General features: G+C 34.3%; 2 protein-coding genes across 2 annotated transcripts; both read right to left on the bottom strand.

Annotated features, from left to right (window-relative positions):
• Positions 1-2,554: 2,554 nt before the first annotated feature.
• Positions 2,555-5,890, bottom strand: LOC134256438 (uncharacterized). The gene has a single exon (XM_062739084.1). It carries the CDS (start codon positions 4,553-4,555, stop codon positions 3,884-3,886), a length of 672 nt encoding a protein of 223 aa, XP_062595068.1. The 5' UTR covers positions 4,556-5,890; the 3' UTR covers positions 2,555-3,883.
• Positions 5,891-6,701: 811 nt separating this feature from the next.
• On the bottom strand, positions 6,702-7,827 carry LOC134256443 (uncharacterized). Its single transcript, XM_062739088.1, has one exon. The coding sequence runs from the start codon at positions 7,797-7,799 to the stop codon at positions 6,702-6,704; it is 1,098 nt and encodes a 365-aa protein (XP_062595072.1). The 5' UTR covers positions 7,800-7,827.
• Between the last annotated feature and the right edge of the window lie 9,978 nt (positions 7,828-17,805).

Genomic DNA, 17,805 nt, shown 5'->3' with positions numbered 1-17,805 from the left:
AAATTCCACAATTTTATTTTGGCCCTAACTTTTGAATGGTAGGTACTAGGACTTTCATATTTTACATATATATTCTTTGTAGCAAGACCTTTTATTGGGTACCAACAACTTTGACTTTTTGACCTAGACCTTAGAGATTTCCGTTCTTAGGAAAAAACTTGACCATATCTTTTGAATGGTAAGGACTAGGGCTTTCATACTTCATATATATAATTCTTGTGAGAAGACCTTTCAAGGAATACTTAAAACTATGCCCCTTGGACCTTGACCTTGGAGTTTGACTTACTTTTCAAGGACTTTTACCTTGGCCACAACTTTTCAACAGTAGATACCAGGGGCGGAATTCATAAAACTTCTAAGACTTTTCTTAAAATTTGTTCTTAAGTACAAAAAAAATTCTTAGCTAAGTAAAAATCTTAAATATTAATTCATAAAACTTTTAAGCACAATTCTTAGCCAAGTTTAACTCTAAGAAAATTAGAGCACTTAAGTTAAGTCACCATAGCAACGCATGGAAATTCCCGAACAAAAAGTGCACTCTTTTGTGATGGAGGTATTTAGTTCTATGTGTGTTACATCATAACTGAAATGTACACTATGTCATCAACATTGAACATTTATATCTTATCAGTTGATAAATATCTCAAAGTCAAATAGAGTTTCTAGTTAGATGTTATATCATGATTTTTTCATTAAAAAAATGAAATTTCTTCTGTTTACTATTGATTTTACACTGAAAAAGAAAACTTAAAAATTTCTTATCTACTTAAGACACCTCCTGAGGATACTTAACTTTAAGTCAATACTTAAGCACTAAGTATGTTTATGAATTACACTGAAGTATTTCTACTAAATTTAAGTAAAACTTGAAGAAGTTAAGTAAAAATGCATAGCTTAAGTAACCTTTTAAACTTAAGAATATATTAAGAAGTTTTATGAATCCCGGCCCAGGACTTTCATATTTCACATATGTATTTTTTGTGGCGAGACCTTTCATTTGATACCAACAACCTTGAGCTTTTTTTGTACTTGTGAGAAAACTAACCTTGACCATAACTTTTGAATGGTAAGGGATAGGGATTTCATACTTCACATATGTAATCCTTTTGAGAAGACTTTTCATCGGATACCAAGAACTTTAACCCTTTGACCTTGACCTTGGAGTTCAGTGATAATTTCTAAATAGATTTCTTATGATAAGGCGTTCATATTAGACACAAAATGTTATAAAAATGACATCTCACCCAAAAAGACAGCGAAAGCAGGGGACCACAATTCTTTGAATTTGTTGGTCATATATATAGTGTAGGGATTTATACATACTCAATAACATATTAATTAGAAAAGTATGCGTATGCTTTAAAGAAGCCCTTTAAAATATATATGAAAATGTATATAGTTTAAACGAAGCTATTTTTTATCTAATCTCATTGTGATTAAGATGAAGAGTAGTTTGGTACAATCAATTATGATCTCTTGACCTTAATATTCGAGAAAGACCAATTCATCAGGAAAGAAAACCAAACCATAACATTTGTCCTAACTTAGGTACGAACAGTTGGTGTTAAGGCTTTTATACAAGTTTCATAGTTGTATTCATTATGAAAAGACATTTTAATTAGTTCAAATCATAATCATAAAAACCCTACCTGTTAAAAATCAATGGCCAAAAAAAAAATGTGTACTAATTTCATATCAGACAATATACTCGAGCAATTAAAGTCCGGCTTTTAGTTCTTTCAATACTTTGATTATGTTCGGATTTTGATACATTTAGCTTTTCCGACAATTTTTAATTTTGTTTTCCTATTATTTATTATTTTTCATTTCCGGAATTTTTATAGGTTATTTTTTAGCCATATAATGTAAATTAAGTATGTAGAAATTTATGGAATCCCGTTGAGGCCAATTCAGAGAGAGAATTTTTTATTGCGTTTAAACGCAAAAAAATATTTCTCTCTTTAAATTAGCCTTAACTGGCTTCCGTAAAATTTGGATAGGAAAGTTTTTTGGGGAAAAGCAAATTCATTTTCAACTTTAAATAAAAGCATATGAATATGTCACATATTTTACTACCACACGTATACACTACGTGTGCCCAAGTGAAACAAATCTTAAATTTGTTTGCTTCATTGATAATATACAAAAAAAAACTCAATTTGCTTTTTGGGATTTCAATGATTTATATGCATGATGTATCTTTTATCTAACTTGAAAAAGTCCTCAATCCTGCGTTCAATACCGAAAAGTACTTGTCTACCTAAAAAATGAAACCTTAAAATGTCAGAAATTAAAAGTTGAAAATATCAAAATAATTCAGAAATGAAATGCGATGGCAAATCATTGGTGAAATGCGAATCAAAAAATCTTTTGGTTTTGAAAACTCGTTACTATTGGCACCTGTTCAATGATTAGTATTGTTTGTTTAATACCCAGGAGCAGAGAAGATGATTTACAAAGAATTAATGTATTTTCACCATATGATCAATAAAGCCCCATCCTTAAGCCAAGACCTGCCGCCATTTATCTCAGAAAAGTGTAACGCAAACAAATGGTAACTTGAAATTAATTTTATTAAAGTGTGGCGATATTATGGGCACGGCTGTTATTTAGTTTCAAATGCAAAACAAACAATATCATATGGGCAATGGGCAGCCAAGACAAGAGCATGCCCCAATCAAATGCACAAACAACATTCAACATCAAAGCAAATCATATATCAAGGTCATTACCAAAGGTCAAAGTTCATATAGTGGTAAGTCAAAGTTCATACAACATCAAAAGTTCAAAGTTCACAACATCAAAGTTCAAAGTTCACCATATATATATATAGAAAGCATTGACCCTGGGAGGTGCAGAGGTCAAAGCTTACAATATAATTACCAAAATGCCGCTTATACGCCAGAGGTGTTATTTACGATATATTTATTACGAATTACATGCCGCTTATGTGCCTTCTTTACTTGTCGTTTATATATCAGTCACTGTTTAGGAAACATTGGCCCTGGGAGGAGCAGTGGCCAAGGTTTGCGAAAAGTTCATCTAAGTTGGTCTCCAGGTAGACTTTTTCTTGTAACAGCCGTACCATTTGATATTAAGTGATCCTTTTGTAGGACAGCTGCAATAGAAAGAAAAACACAGCGCAAAAATCTATTCGAATAAGGGTTGGGTGAGGAGGGTATTTTTCTAAATATCTAAATTTGCAAAAAATTATCCTTTAAAATTGCACCAACCTCATTCATATAGTCTGTGAATGAAAAAGGATTAACGGAAGTTGACTCAGGGGGAATAACTCTAATTGATTATAGGGATTATAGGCGGATCTATGGATTTTGTAATATGGGAAATTAACGCTTTCTTCGATAAAAGCCTCCAATTCGAATAGAATTGGATGTGATATTATCTCAGAAAAGTGTAACGCAAACAAATGGTAACTTGAAATTAATTTTATTAAAGTGTGGCGATATTATGGGCACGGCTGTTATTTAGTTTCAAATGCAAAACAAACAATATCATATGGGCAATGGGCAGCCAAGACAAGAGCATGCCCCAATCAAATGCACAAACAACATTCAACATCAAAGCAAATCATATATCAAGGTCATTACCAAAGGTCAAAGTTCATATAGTGGTAAGTCAAAGTTCATACAACATCAAAAGTTCAAAGTTCACAACATCAAAGTTCAAAGTTCACCATATATATATATAGAAAGCATTGACCCTGGGAGGTGCAGAGGTCAAAGCTTACAATATAATTACCAAAATGCCGCTTATACGCCACAAGTTCCCTGAGATGAGGATCAGAATGAAACTCATCCAGGGAACTCCGCCACCATGGTGGGGGTAGAGCGGCATATACGAACAGCCGTACCCAGGACCCTTGCTAATTGGGAAAGCAGGATTGACCATGGGCAACGATAGCCTCAAGTCCCCCCTGGAGAGAGTTTAGAAAAATGTTATTCCCCAACGAGGATAAGTGTACCCCATCCTGTAAAAATAAAGCTGGATCAGGTTTAATGTCTGAATGGCGAATTATTGCGCCCCCAGATTGCAAGACAATTGCAGCTATACCAGAATTAACCCGTTTGCGTGCATTTTCCATAGCTTTTAAATTTGCTGAATAGCGCCATTGGAGACGCGGAAGTATAAATGACCATATAATCCTACTGTTTCGAAAGTGATTCCTTAGAAATAAAACCAACTGCTTTGCAACCACCCTTATTTTTCTGATCGATACATTGCCCAAGTCATTCCCCCCACAATGTATAAGGATGAAATTAGGTACAGGGCCCACCTTTCCAAGAGTTCTAATCTTTTGTTTAGTTTTACTTAACTGGAGGCCACTATAACCCTGCCACCACAGTGAGATGTGTTTTCTTTCTAATGTCAAATTTGTACCACCTGGTCTTAATACAGCTTCCAAAAAGGCGTGCTTGATTATTGATGAACCCACCAACCATATTGTCTGTATATCTAAAATTAGATTAAAACTTTGGTATGCGAATGTAGGATTTGTAAGAATCAGATTTCCAACGACCAGATCTCTGAATGTCATGAGTTGAAAATCCTTTTAACGCGAGATCAGTACTCGCGCCGATACGAAAAGAGTGAGATTTGTATCCTGAGATACCAGGCAAATTTAGGTGCTTTACTGCCTTACAAAGTACCCCCGTAAATTGATATCGTGTGAGTGGGGATAAATCGAAGTGTCGAAATAATGTACCTGAACCCTCTGGACGGATGCTGACGTATTTAGTAATGAGCTGATATGGACATGCTACACCACCCTGCTTATCTATTTGAAGTACTGTGCCTTTACCTAACTGGTCCGTTTTCGAATACCGGATAGTCAGTAAGAGAGATTGCGTTTCGTGATTAATGGACAAATTGTCGAATTGAATTGTGTTTTGTTGATCACCTTCTCTTGTATTAACTGTTAATTCGCCAACTCTTAAAAATCCATGAAATGCCAGGGAAAATGCAGCCGAGAAAAGAGCTGTTTCAAAAGCATTGGTACATATTATGGGCAGAACTTGAATAATATTTAGCAAAATTGTTTTCGTTATTGGCAGTCTAGTATCTACTTTATGTCTCAAACGTTTCATGCCCTGCAATAACTTTGTAACCAAGAACTCTGGGGTTGGATCGTGAACACTCTGCAATTTACAATAAAATGAAATGGCAGACAAGTATGACCTCACGGTACCATATGCGAGGCCGGATGATGATGAATGCAAAACGAATTGCACGACTGAGTTTAATGTAGGGGGCCATGGCGTGCAATCAATGAGTCTACATACTTTGTAATATGCTGCCATTCCAGCCCGATGAGATTTATGTGTGTTTTCAGATACTGAGGCGTCTAAAAGTTTAGCAAACTCAGGCTGGAGATGATGATGCGGAAAGATAGGGGCACTGGGCAAGGGTGTTCCCTGGCATGTGGAGCTGCTTGTCGGAATCTGGCCCACTGCTTACGAGAAATTGAATCAGCAACTACATTGTCTTTACTTGGTATGTAAACTGCACGAAACAGAATATTATAATTCATAGAAGCAAGGACAAATGGTCTAAGTAGTTTCATGACCCGCTCTGATTTAGAAGTGAGTTTATTTATTATAGCGACTACAGCTTGATTGTCTATATGGAGAATGATCTTTTTATTAGCGAGTTTGTTACCCCATAAATAGACGGCCAAGACCACCGGAACTAACTCTAAAAAGGTCATGTCTTTAAGTAGGTCATTGGACGCCCAGGTCTCTGGCCAAGGGTAAAAACACCATTCCCCTTTGAAATAAGCACCACATCCCAAGTAAGACGAACCGGAACTATCTGTGTAAAAATTAATGTTGTTGTCTGACGTCCACTCAATATCTAAAAAATACACAGTCCCATTAAATGATTAAAGAAAATTAATCCACATGTACAAGTCCTGACGCATTGATTGAGTTATCCTTATGTGATAATGTAATTCTGAAACTCCTATTGTAGCATTATAAAGCCGACGCAGAAATGCCCTACCTGGTCTTATGGCTCTTGTAAAGAAATTCAGTTTACCTAAAACAGATTGTAATTGTTGGAGTGTCATCTTGCGTTGAACAACGAGATGGTGTAAAATACCCTGTAGCTCTAAGCATTTTGAATTGGGGATCTTAACTAGCATATGATAAGTATCTATCTCAAAACCTAAAAATGTCATAACCATAGTAGGGCCTTCAGATTTGTCCTCGGCAATAGGAACACCTATATCATCGCAGACGTCTTGAAAATTCGACATAAGATCTTGACAGGAATGGGCATCCCTCCCAGCAAATATAAAATCATCTAGATAATGATCCATTGTTGATGTTTTAGAACGCTGTATCGTAGCCCACTGCAAAATTGTAGAAAAATCCTCGAAAACCTTACACGAAATGGAGCACCCCATAGGTAAACATTTGTCTATGAAATAATTACCCTGAAATTTAAAACCCAGGAGATCAAAATCGCCGGGAAATATTGGAAGAAGTCGAAATGCGGATTTTATATCTCGCTTACCTATGAAAGCCCCCTTCCCTAATTTAGCAATCATCTGAATCACTGAATCAAAGGATGAATATTGCCCATGATAATGAAGTTTAAACCCTTGAGAGAACCCTTGGATTAGGCGATTTGCTATGATTCTGTTAGGATAGTGGACGAGACATTTTTTAAGGGCGTGTACATTAATAGGCGTTGAACCTAGACGCCATAGATTGCGGGGTGCGGAATCTTGGTCTTGAGTAGGTGGGGCGCTGGGTGTTGCTGCTGGAATACCCCCTATAATTGGTATTTGCATTGGTTGAATACCCCTTATAGTTGGTATTTGCATTGGTGGTTTGTGGACGAAAACTTGACTGTCCATAGAATTGACCACTTGAATTTTGTTGGCGAAATATTTGTGCGGACTCAGTGTTTGAGGCTTGTGTAAGGCAATGTATCTGTGGATGGTTACTACCACATCGAATACAACTGTGTTTATACATGCATGGGAATTTGTCACAAGATCCCTTGTAATTGAAATTGAAGCATTTATCATTATTGGTTTTGGGTGCATTTGTTACGTTATAAGCGGGCCCAGAATGCATATACATCAACCATAATTCCGAGTCAATTTCACCCCAAGAAGACACAGGATTTTGCTCTTTGCGCAGCCTAAACTGCGTATCATATTCTTTCCAAGATATAGCCCCCCTGCTAAAACCCATTCTTACGGTCTGTATGTACTTAAGTAGGTCAAGAGTCTTGGCGGGATGTGCACTCAAGTACACACTTGCAAATATGAGCATAAGGTCAGTCCATTGCTCAATATTTTCTACCTTTTTTGGGTTGGCATCTTTATAAATTATCTCACCCATACTATTCATAACTAATTTCTTTTCATCAGACCCTGATTTTGGTGTTACCAATGTGGCCAAATCAATATACTGCCCACTAATAATACGTTGTTTGACTGTGCTAGAAACATTCATACCAATCATATGTATTGATGGGACAGGAGCAGGGGTGGTACCAACATCTGTTGGAGTTGAGATTGTTGCTCCAGAGGTGGTCGGTGCAAAGGATGGCCCTGCACTTGTCGTCAACATGGGTTGCGCTTCCGCCACAACGGAAGTTGATGGAGCCTGGGTCGGTGGTATTGGTACATGTACTGGACATCCTGCCGACGCCGTCGACGAGTACGTCTGGGAATTCACAGACACCGTAGCCTGACTACCACTTGGCTGCTGTGTGGCAGTCGCTGCTGGTTGAGCCATTCTACGCTTCTTAGCTCTCGGTGGCATCGTGTTCAGAAAAGAAAAGAAAATTCTTTATTTATATATATATATATATATATATATATTATTTTTTATATTTGTAAGAAGAAATTTAGATTAATTATGTCCTCATTCTCACATGCTTTATTATTTCTTTTTATAAAGTTAGCCTAATTTTTTATTTATTTATTTATTTATTATTATTATTATTGTTTTTTATTATTATTATTATTATTATTATTTATTTATTTTATTTTATTTTATTTTTTTTTATCTCCCCTTGGTATGGAAATCTGAAACGTGTCGGATCAATTTATAAAACAAAGAAAATTTAATTAAGCCAAAGCAATATGATATAAATCCTAACGATCAAGATAATTGACTTAATAATCATTATATCTTATCACATACTTACATCATATAATCTGTTTTAATGAAAACTTATATAGATACAACGTGGTCGGCTAATACAAAATGGCCACAACAGACGCTAGAAAAATTATCATTATAAAATCAAGGATCATCGGGAAATCATGAAAAAATACTCCTAAATTGATTGCAGCAAACAACTACCAAATAGATAACAAAAACATCCATATGTATTATACCCATTAACTATTTTTCTAAATATCTAAATTTGCAAAAAATTATCCTTTAAAATTGCACCAACCTCATTCATATAGTCTGTGAATGAAAAAGGATTAACGGAAGTTGACTCAGGGGGAATAACTCTAATTGATTATAGGGATTATAGGCGGATCTATGGATTTTGTAATATGGGAAATTAACGCTTTCTTCGATAAAAGCCTCCAATTCGAATAGAATTGGATGTGATAAAAATTAACAAATTTAGAAGAGGCACCCTTCTCCATAAAAACAATATACGTAATTAGTTTGATTGATACCCAGGAGCAGAGAATAAGATTTTTTTAACAATTCATATATTTCACTATATAATCTATATACCCCACCGTAGCACTCCTGACCCTAGAGTCAGGAATTCCACAATTAAATTCTTTTTAATTACATTCATACCAACAGTTAGACTGCTTGATGTCCAAGAATAAAGAAGTAGATTTTTAAAAATTGCTTTAATTTTAATGATTTTTAGCCCCACCAATAAGGCATGGACCATGAAATTCACAATTTTTGTTCCATAGATTCCTTATTCCAAAATTGATGAAAATTTGTTGAGTGGTTGCAGGGAAAAATTAATCTGAGAATGTTAACTCACAACGGACGACGACGGACAACAACGGATAGCAATAGGTCACCTGATGACCTATTAAAATTGAATAAAAGAGTTGTTTCTGTATTATTTGTCACAGATACATATTTGTGACACGATATACAAAATATCTTGTTAAGTGAATATTAAAAAAATAATACAAAGTTTATAGATATGTTTGTTTCGATACTATTGACAGAATTAGAGAGAGAGAGAGAGAGAAAGTTGTGTAAGGATGGGATTGAATCAAATTAACTATATTTATTGTAATACTGGTAAGACCATGTCATGGAATTGGAAGATGTTTTATTGTGCATTGTTTCAGTGGCTTACACAAGCAAAGGCCGATCTTTCCATTTATCTTTAAGTCATTTAATTGATAATTGCACTCTATTTCATTGTAGATAATAATGATTTGATATTTAAATAGGGTAAAACTGCATGTATTTGAATTTTTGACCTCCTTCATCACCGTCAGACATCTAATGAAAACATTATGGAACAAGAGGCCCAGGGGCCACATTGCTCACCTAAGCAAATGGATAGGTAATTCTTTTCACCCAAGGATACTTTGTGCCAAGTTTGGTTGAAAATGTGAAAAGTTTACAACGACGAACGGCAATGACGACGACAGACAACGGACAAATTTTGATCAGAAAAGTTCACTTGAGCCTTCGATTCAGGTTAGCTAAAAGAGGAAAGTATTTCAAAGCCGTTAGTAATAAGAATTTGTAAATGTATTGGTTGATACCAATATTTTGACCTTGATAACACATATAGCATATCATTGGGTTTTATTTTAATCTAGGTTTGTGTAAGGCGTTTGTTCTGGTATCCTAATTTTATGTTCTGTGTACCTGAGCTAGACATAAAGGACTCGGTCGATTAAAAGATCTTACCCTATCTTGAGGAATTTATTCCACATCTGACAATTTCTTGGCTCCTTCTTTGTGCCCTATTCACAACTTTGTCAGTTATATTTTCTTAGATAGATCACTGTTGGTTATTTTCATTATTTTACAAGCTTCAGCGCATGTTTGAAATTTACAAACAAAACTAAATTTAAAAAAGCAATATCATATACTAGTAGTACAAATTTTTATGATATTGAACGTACCTTTCTAAAGTCTGATGGATCCCTTCAAATGATGAATCAAACACAAAAATCGTCAATTTATCTCTTATTTTGATGGTCAAAGTTAATTATTATTATTATTCTTATTTTATTGATTTATAAAGCGCAAAATCACATATAGTTTCTATGCGCTGTACAATGGTTTTGCTAATATTTAAAAACAATATAAATTAATAAAACCTATAAATCTATTATGGAAAGTAAATAATCGATAAAACAAAGGGACCTTAAAATAAAACATGGTAGTAATATACAATTAATAACCCCTTGTGAGGTCAACATGGTGAAATAAGGACCCGAGACCTGGCCCACGAGGTGACCTGACCTGACCGAGGCCGCGTAGCGGCCGAGGTCAGGGCAGGTCATCGAGTGGGCCAGGTCTCGGGTCCTTATTTCACCATGTTGAACTCACAAGGGGTAATTAATTGTTTTATTATACCGATATATATTGAAAAGTATGAATTTCTAACCGTTATCAATTCTGTCTTTGATCGGGATCGGGATTCGCTACAGACCGGATAGCGAAGTTGTTTCCTTTACATTGACGTCTGCAAGTCGTGTAAGTTTTTGCATCATGATTTACTGATTAAAACAATATTTAGTTGATAGCGACATACCTTGTTATAGCTAACGATTACTTTTCCTCTACACAGTCAAAATCTAACACATAATTCAACTCTTTATAGAGCCGCCTCTACATTCTATTGAACTGAACTGTAACGATATATTGAAACGATATATACATGTATTCATAATATTGTAACGATAAAATTTTACCGTATTCTGTATGGTAATGCAAAACAGACCATGCACAATTTTAAAAACATGTTGTTTTTTTTAGAATAATTATTATTTTATGCATTAACTTTACTCAAAAACGAATTTTTGATTAAGAGGTCATTTTTAGCGGTCATTAAAAATAATGACCGGGTCATTATATCCCACGTGCAATGATTCCTAGGTCAGTATTGCTGTAAACGGTACCATTTGGAGTCATTGTTGTGTTTTAAAGTTTTCTTACCAGCCAACCAAATTCGAGTATTATCAATAGAGGTATAATAAGATGAAATTGGTTAACGTAGACAAGGCAAAATAAAATGAAAATAAAAACTGTTATGTACACAGGAAAGTACTTCTGAAGTTGAGTATACGAGAGGGTACACATGGAGTCCTAGGTGTTATGCTGGAATTTTTACATTCATAGATTATATTCACGCTTGAACAAGAGTGTTTTTAGGTTCTTGCGGAATGATCCATGTGCTTCTAGCTCTCGTAGTTCTAAAGGCAGGTTGTTCCACAGTTGTGCGCCTAATGTGCTTATGGCTCTTGCACCATATTTGTTCGATGATTTCTTTACTATTACTTTCCATTTGTCATAAACAAACAGTCTAGGTTAGTTTATCAGTCAAGTTTAATATAAACACTGCGACAGTACAAACCCTATATCTTTAAATTAGGTATAATATGTAGAACATATGTAGTATATGTAGTATATATCTCTCAACAAGTGCATCTTCAGAGAGCAGACGATGGGGACAAGCTCACTTGTCTGATATCTGAAGATAAACTCGTCAAAAGCTTAAGGTACTCTATATACTACATATGTTCTACATATTAAACCTAATTTACATGTGCGTTTGTACAGTGAATTAGATTAAAAGATGGAAATTTGTTCGTATGATTTCGTTACTTTCAGTTTGTTTTAAAAAAGTAACTTGAAATATAATGAGCAGTGGTCGATCTCATAAAATATAGTGATGGTATACAAATCATCGAAGTCGGTGACTGCTAGAATCACAAGAAGAGGGATTAGGAGCTCAGGAGGAGCAAGCATCCCTTGTCAACTGGTCATGTGTACTAGCAACAGCCCTCTGTACTGATAAGATATAAACAGAGGTGTGTGAGTTTCTCCGCGTATCCTATCATGGCAAGAGGTCCAATGTGAATGTGACCGGTCAAAAGGGGATGCTTACTCCTCCGATGTATATGATCCCATTCCTATGAGTAGTAGAGAATCCTGTTTGTATTGTTTAATTGGACTTTACAACATGATAACTGATCGTTATGAGTCACACTATGACCAAACGACAGCTATTAAGTTCAGTTTGTAAATTATACAATATTAACGACTATACAAATTTTTTTATTGTGACCTTAAAAGTTAATATAATAAATATTATGAAAAGTATCCAAAGATTAGTATGCCTGTTGAAGTCAGCTGTTGACCTTGGTCATAACCCTCGAACAGATAAAAGATAACTCTCTTATTTGAAAAAAAAATTGGTAATTACTATATCAATATATCGTCAGTTTCTTGTACTTAAGCCACCAAGGCCCTTAAAAAGCAATTTCATTTGGGGGCGGGGGGGCAAATATTTTCAATTACAAAAATTCCCTCAAAAGCAAAAGAAGAGGTCCACACCGCTTACCTGAACACTGTGGCTAAAGGGTGGAAATATGTTTTGAGTACTTGAATCAAGACTAACAAAGGATGCATCCATATTTGAGTTGCGTCAAACGAAAAGGGACCTTCGTGACCAAATTTTCGAAAATCGGGTTTTCGCCGTTTCTGAAAGAGCTAGTCTTTCTGAATATTTTGATACCAAATATTTTATTATACACCCTCTAAATTCTAATTAAAACTCCAAATAAAAATAATGCAATGCTGACAGGTTAACGCTGTAAACCGTTGAATAACGTCACATAACGTCATTTGATAATTGAAACGTGCAACGTGATAACTAAATCACTTTTGTATTAATCAGAAATTATTTTCTTCTATATGTGTATTTTAAAGTGTTTTAAATAATTTATATATTTCTCTAAATATTAGCATTTTTATGATCGTACATCGTAAAATAGTGATAATTTAAAGGTCGTTGAACAAAATATCATCTAAATGTACATGTGTATTGAAATAATAAAGTCAGTAGTAAATTTTCAAGGAGTATATTCAACGACATTATCTCACCTTTTTTCTACATCATCAACATAATCATACTTTAATCACTGGAAATTATTATTTGAAAGGATCATTGACCAGGGACAGACTGCTGACCATAAAAAAACAAAAGAAGTTCCTACTCTGAAATCATCTCGCAAGTCATTCGTAACAACATGGCCATTTTCCAAGAGGAAGTATTTATTGTTGACGAAATTGACCGATTTAGTACGATTGCTCGCAGTGGGGTGAAAAAGAATATCCGACATCACTGTTCATGCAGTAAGGTCTTAAGAATTGATCCCAGTTAGAGAATTATTATTAATTTTCTTATCCCGTCTAATCAGCAAACCCACCTCTACAAACACAAACCCTTAGTCAGTACCTACATGTATTGTTTATGGTAATTCCCTGAACTAAATTTGAGGCGTGGTTGGAGTGCAACCTTCAGGCATATATTGTAATTTTATGCATATCAATTATTTAACACTCCTTTTAAAAAAGATTTCCGATAATTTTGTATTGAAATGTGGACAATCTCTCAATTCAAATAAAATAAACGTATTTTACCCCCCACCCCCCCCCCCCAAAAAAAAAAACGATCTCACTTGCCTGTATGACAATGAATTAAAATTCAATTTAATTCAATTAAATATACTGGTTTACACATAGTATCAATAGGTTATAACTTCTCTAAGTGGACTTGACCTTAAAAAACTTTTTAAAATCGTTTGTACGATTTGTTAAATCTTTTGTACGATTTATAATATCGTTTGAACGATTAAATCGTTTTAACGATTTGTACGAATTTGAAAATCGTTTGTAGAATTTTTATTTCTTGTTATTACATGTACACGTAGAAGAAGCGTAGTAGAAAACCTTGCACAAGTAGAAAATGTATCCACGCGTAGTTTTAATGAATGACACGATGGGTGACAGAGAAAAATTGATCAAGGGATATTTCAAAATGGGTTTCACTTTTTCGGAAATTGCACAGATCCTTTCGCAAACTCACTGAGTCTTTGTTAGTGAACAACGTTGAAAAGGAAGGACAACAGCTAAATTGGGACTGTTCAGACGTAAAAGCAAATCTGACTTAGGGGATGTAGCACTTTCATTGACGAAACATGTGGTCAATTGCATAGATACAGGTGCTTGTACTGGAAAGCTTTTATGGCAGAATTTACCGTTCCTCAAGAAGACATTCGATGTCTTCTTTATATACGAGATCCGGAGGGAGTGTGTTTGAGGAAAAGAAACAGATTAAGACGAAAAATGTACACTAACAAAGGTCCAACAACTACAATATTCAATTTCATACCGTTTAATTAACAAGATACAATTTATCATATGTTTATGTACCTGTTATAGTCAGTGGCGAAGGGACTTCTCTATGCAATAGCTTTACCAGGTTTCTTATCCAGTACGCTTCAGTTCCGAATCAAAACAAAACGAATCGTACAATCGATTTTCTAAATTGTACAAACGATTTTCTGAATCGTTCAGACAATTTTTTTTTAAATTGTACAAACGATTTAACAAATCATACAAACGATTTTTAAAAATGGTACAAACGATTTAACAAATCGTACAAACGATTTTTTTTAAAATTTTCTCTACATTGTCAAATTGGCACGAATACGCCGTCGTAAGTAACAGTGAAAGAAATTTTTTTTTACATTTCATAAAGGTAAATAGGTAAATATTTTGTGTTGTTCAATGTAAAAAGAAAAAAAGGTGTTTTTTATTCTCATTAAAAAAAATTAAGGAATTTAATTTGTTCTGCACTAATAAAATACCTAGGTTACGTATATATCTATAGGAATGATGCAACACAATCAATTCAAAGTCGGACGTTAATGATTTTCAAAATATTATAAAATGGATAATGTTTAATTTCTTATGTGTCACCTATTCACGAGTTGGTACGTTGTTTCACGGAATATTTTTTTGACCAAGTCAAGGGTCTCGGATGACATTCTAACTTACAGATGTACAATTTAAACATGACTTGAAGAAACAAGTTCATGCACAGTTACAATATTGTAAATTTAATAATTAGTTTAATTCGTATTCAGTGTCAATGAGAACAAGACAATATATTTAGATGGAGTGAAATAGGCTTCCCCCCTGAAAATCCAAACATTATACAATATATACGCTGTCATCGGTAGAAATTTCCTTAAATTTATTCTCAGCATGTGATTGTAAGCAAACGTTTCAATTATTTGCTTTTTGTCCCCCGCTTGAAAAGTGGGGGATATTAATTTGGGTCTGTCCGTCCGTCCGTCTGTCCGTCCGTCCGTCTTTCTGTCTGTCTGTAACGCTTTCGTTTCCACACGACATCTTAGTAGTAGAGATAATGCTAATAATTTATTAAAGAAACTGTTTAAGTTTAAAAGAAAGTAGAATGAATTTACAAGAATAAAGCAATATAGAAGTAAAGACAGAATGAAGAAGGATAAAAGGCAAAGTGAAATGTAATAAAGACGAATATGAAAACAATAAAGTGACATATAGTTACAATAATAACAAAGCATAAAGAAGTAGGCAGAATAAGAATAAAAGCAAGATACATAGACTTTTGGCGGTAATTCCCTTCCATATGAATTAGCTTGTTGTATTTGTGATAGATAGATCTCATTATGCATATTAATGTGCTTAGTCCGTAATCTTCGGCTTACTCCGCTACACTCCATTCAAAATGGCACACGAGCCATCCGAGGAGCTCCGAGTGATATATGTACGCCCCCCCCCCCCCCCCCCCCCAAATAAAATGAATTAAAGTTAGAAAATATTGCCGATTATAGAATATTATATACAAAACGTACCAGTTAAAATAAATCCTAACTTTTCTTTCTTAGAGTCAGGATATAATAAGATGTGTAATTCTTAAAATAAAATTGTCGAATTTTTCTTTATTCCTGATTGAAGAAAATTAAATCATGTGCAGTAAACAGACAGGTATAGAAAGCAACTTCATTTGTAAGAAAGGGCTTTATAAAAGTTTTTTATCTTTTAGATCAAAAAGGGAGTCCTCAAAACTCAAAAGACAAAATTACGCAGCACAGTTAAGGTTACAGTAAGGAGGCGGGGCCTAATTTGTACGGGAAATGTTTACTATGACGTCACACATAATATAAGGTCTTCAAAATACCACAAAATGAAATTATCTGCTATTTCAAATAGCTGGATAGCTGTACACTACATAAAAACTTACTATATTGCATACAGATTTGTCGTTTGTTAAATCCCACACAACAGTATATAAACGATGCATCGATCGCAATGCACTTGTCAATGTGACGTCATCTCGCAAAAATGACGCAGTTTGTACACAGTGAGAGGCTGATCAAGTTACATTTTGTACAATGAAAAATGTCTTTTGTTCTCAAATAAAATATTATTTGCAGTAAAATAAAAAGCCATTAACTTGGATGCGATGTCTATTTTAGTATTTTATTTATAAACTGTACGTGAATTCTCCAGACAAGCGAAACTATCGTGTGTTTGTATGCAGATTCATTAAAAAAGTAACGGAAAGGCCCTAATAAATCGATTTATTGCAAGGGCATACCCTCAATATATCTTGTCAAAATTTTACACATAAACTCAAGAAGCATTAAGATATTTGAAAAGTGCTGCGAACCTCTTGAAATCTGGCGAATAAATTAATTATAGCTATATTTAATGTAGTTGACCAGCAAAATATTCAACCTGCCGCCCAACAAATTAAATTTTACCAATTAAAAAAGGGAATCTATATAGGTTCGCTGCACTTTTCACGAACTAAATATAGTATTTAAAAGGATTATAAAATAAACTAAGATTTTTAACTTGGTTATGTCCTTGCAATATTGAAATTTATAGATGACCTCTAAACTACAAGTATAAATGCCAAAGTCATGTGACGTCGACATCACATGACAAGTCTAAATAAAAAATCTAAATGTCCCCAACATGTAGATTTAAACCACATTACTTTTTTTTTATATGACTGAATTCCTAAAAAAGAATCGCCCATCCTAATAAAGTACATGTATGTATTTTTTATCTTAAATAATCGCCGATATTTCCATTTGTAACCTTAGATGTGTCTGTGCTGCGTATATAGAGTTCACAAAAATAAGAGTTCGGGGTGTGTGGGCATCATTGTTTCACAAGCATATCTTCTTTTTAATTAATTTTAGTTATGAAGTGATTTTCCACATTATTGATATTCGAGATACATGTGTATATCGATTCAGCTAATAAGTAGAAATAGAAATATGAGTTTTAAGCTGGATTATCGATCATCTTTTGTTGCTGAATTTCAGTTTTCTGGACATCCGTGGAACTTCCGCGAACATCATCAGAGTCAAATTGTCTTTTCTTTTTCCTCTTTCTAGGTATTTTGCAAAGACCGTATTTTAGATGACGCATCATGATCGGTATATCGCTGATGACGATAATTCCGATGAAAATTGCAATGAGGAGTGGTCCAAATATCGTACCAAACGCAACGGCAGAGGCTCGTTTATCAAAGATGGATACTCTTTTGCGAAGCTGCTTATTCAAATCTGCTTTATTGACTTTCAACTCCTTTTTCATTTTTGCGATTTTAGCTTTGAGCACTTTCTTGTCTGTTATGATGACTTGATTTTTCATCCGCTCGCATGGGCACATACAACCTTGAAAAAAAAAGATATTGGTCAATAATAAACTTAATTCTTTAAAATTTCTACATTTA

Source organism: Saccostrea cucullata, unplaced genomic scaffold, assembly GCF_032062105.1.
Source record: "Saccostrea cucullata isolate Sc308-1 unplaced genomic scaffold, CSIRO_AGI_Scuc_v1 ctg2530, whole genome shotgun sequence".
NCBI classification, from domain to species: Eukaryota; Metazoa; Mollusca; class Bivalvia; order Ostreida; family Ostreidae; genus Saccostrea; species Saccostrea cuccullata.
This window is presented reverse-complemented; position numbering and strand designations above follow the sequence as displayed.

Excerpts from the sequence above, each read along its gene's own strand:
- LOC134256438 (XM_062739084.1), bottom strand. The coding sequence starts at position 4,555 with ATGACATTCAGAGATCTGGTCGTTGGAAATCTGATTCTTACAAATCCT.
- LOC134256443 (XM_062739088.1), bottom strand. The coding sequence starts at position 7,799 with ATGCCACCGAGAGCTAAGAAGCGTAGAATGGCTCAACCAGCAGCGACT.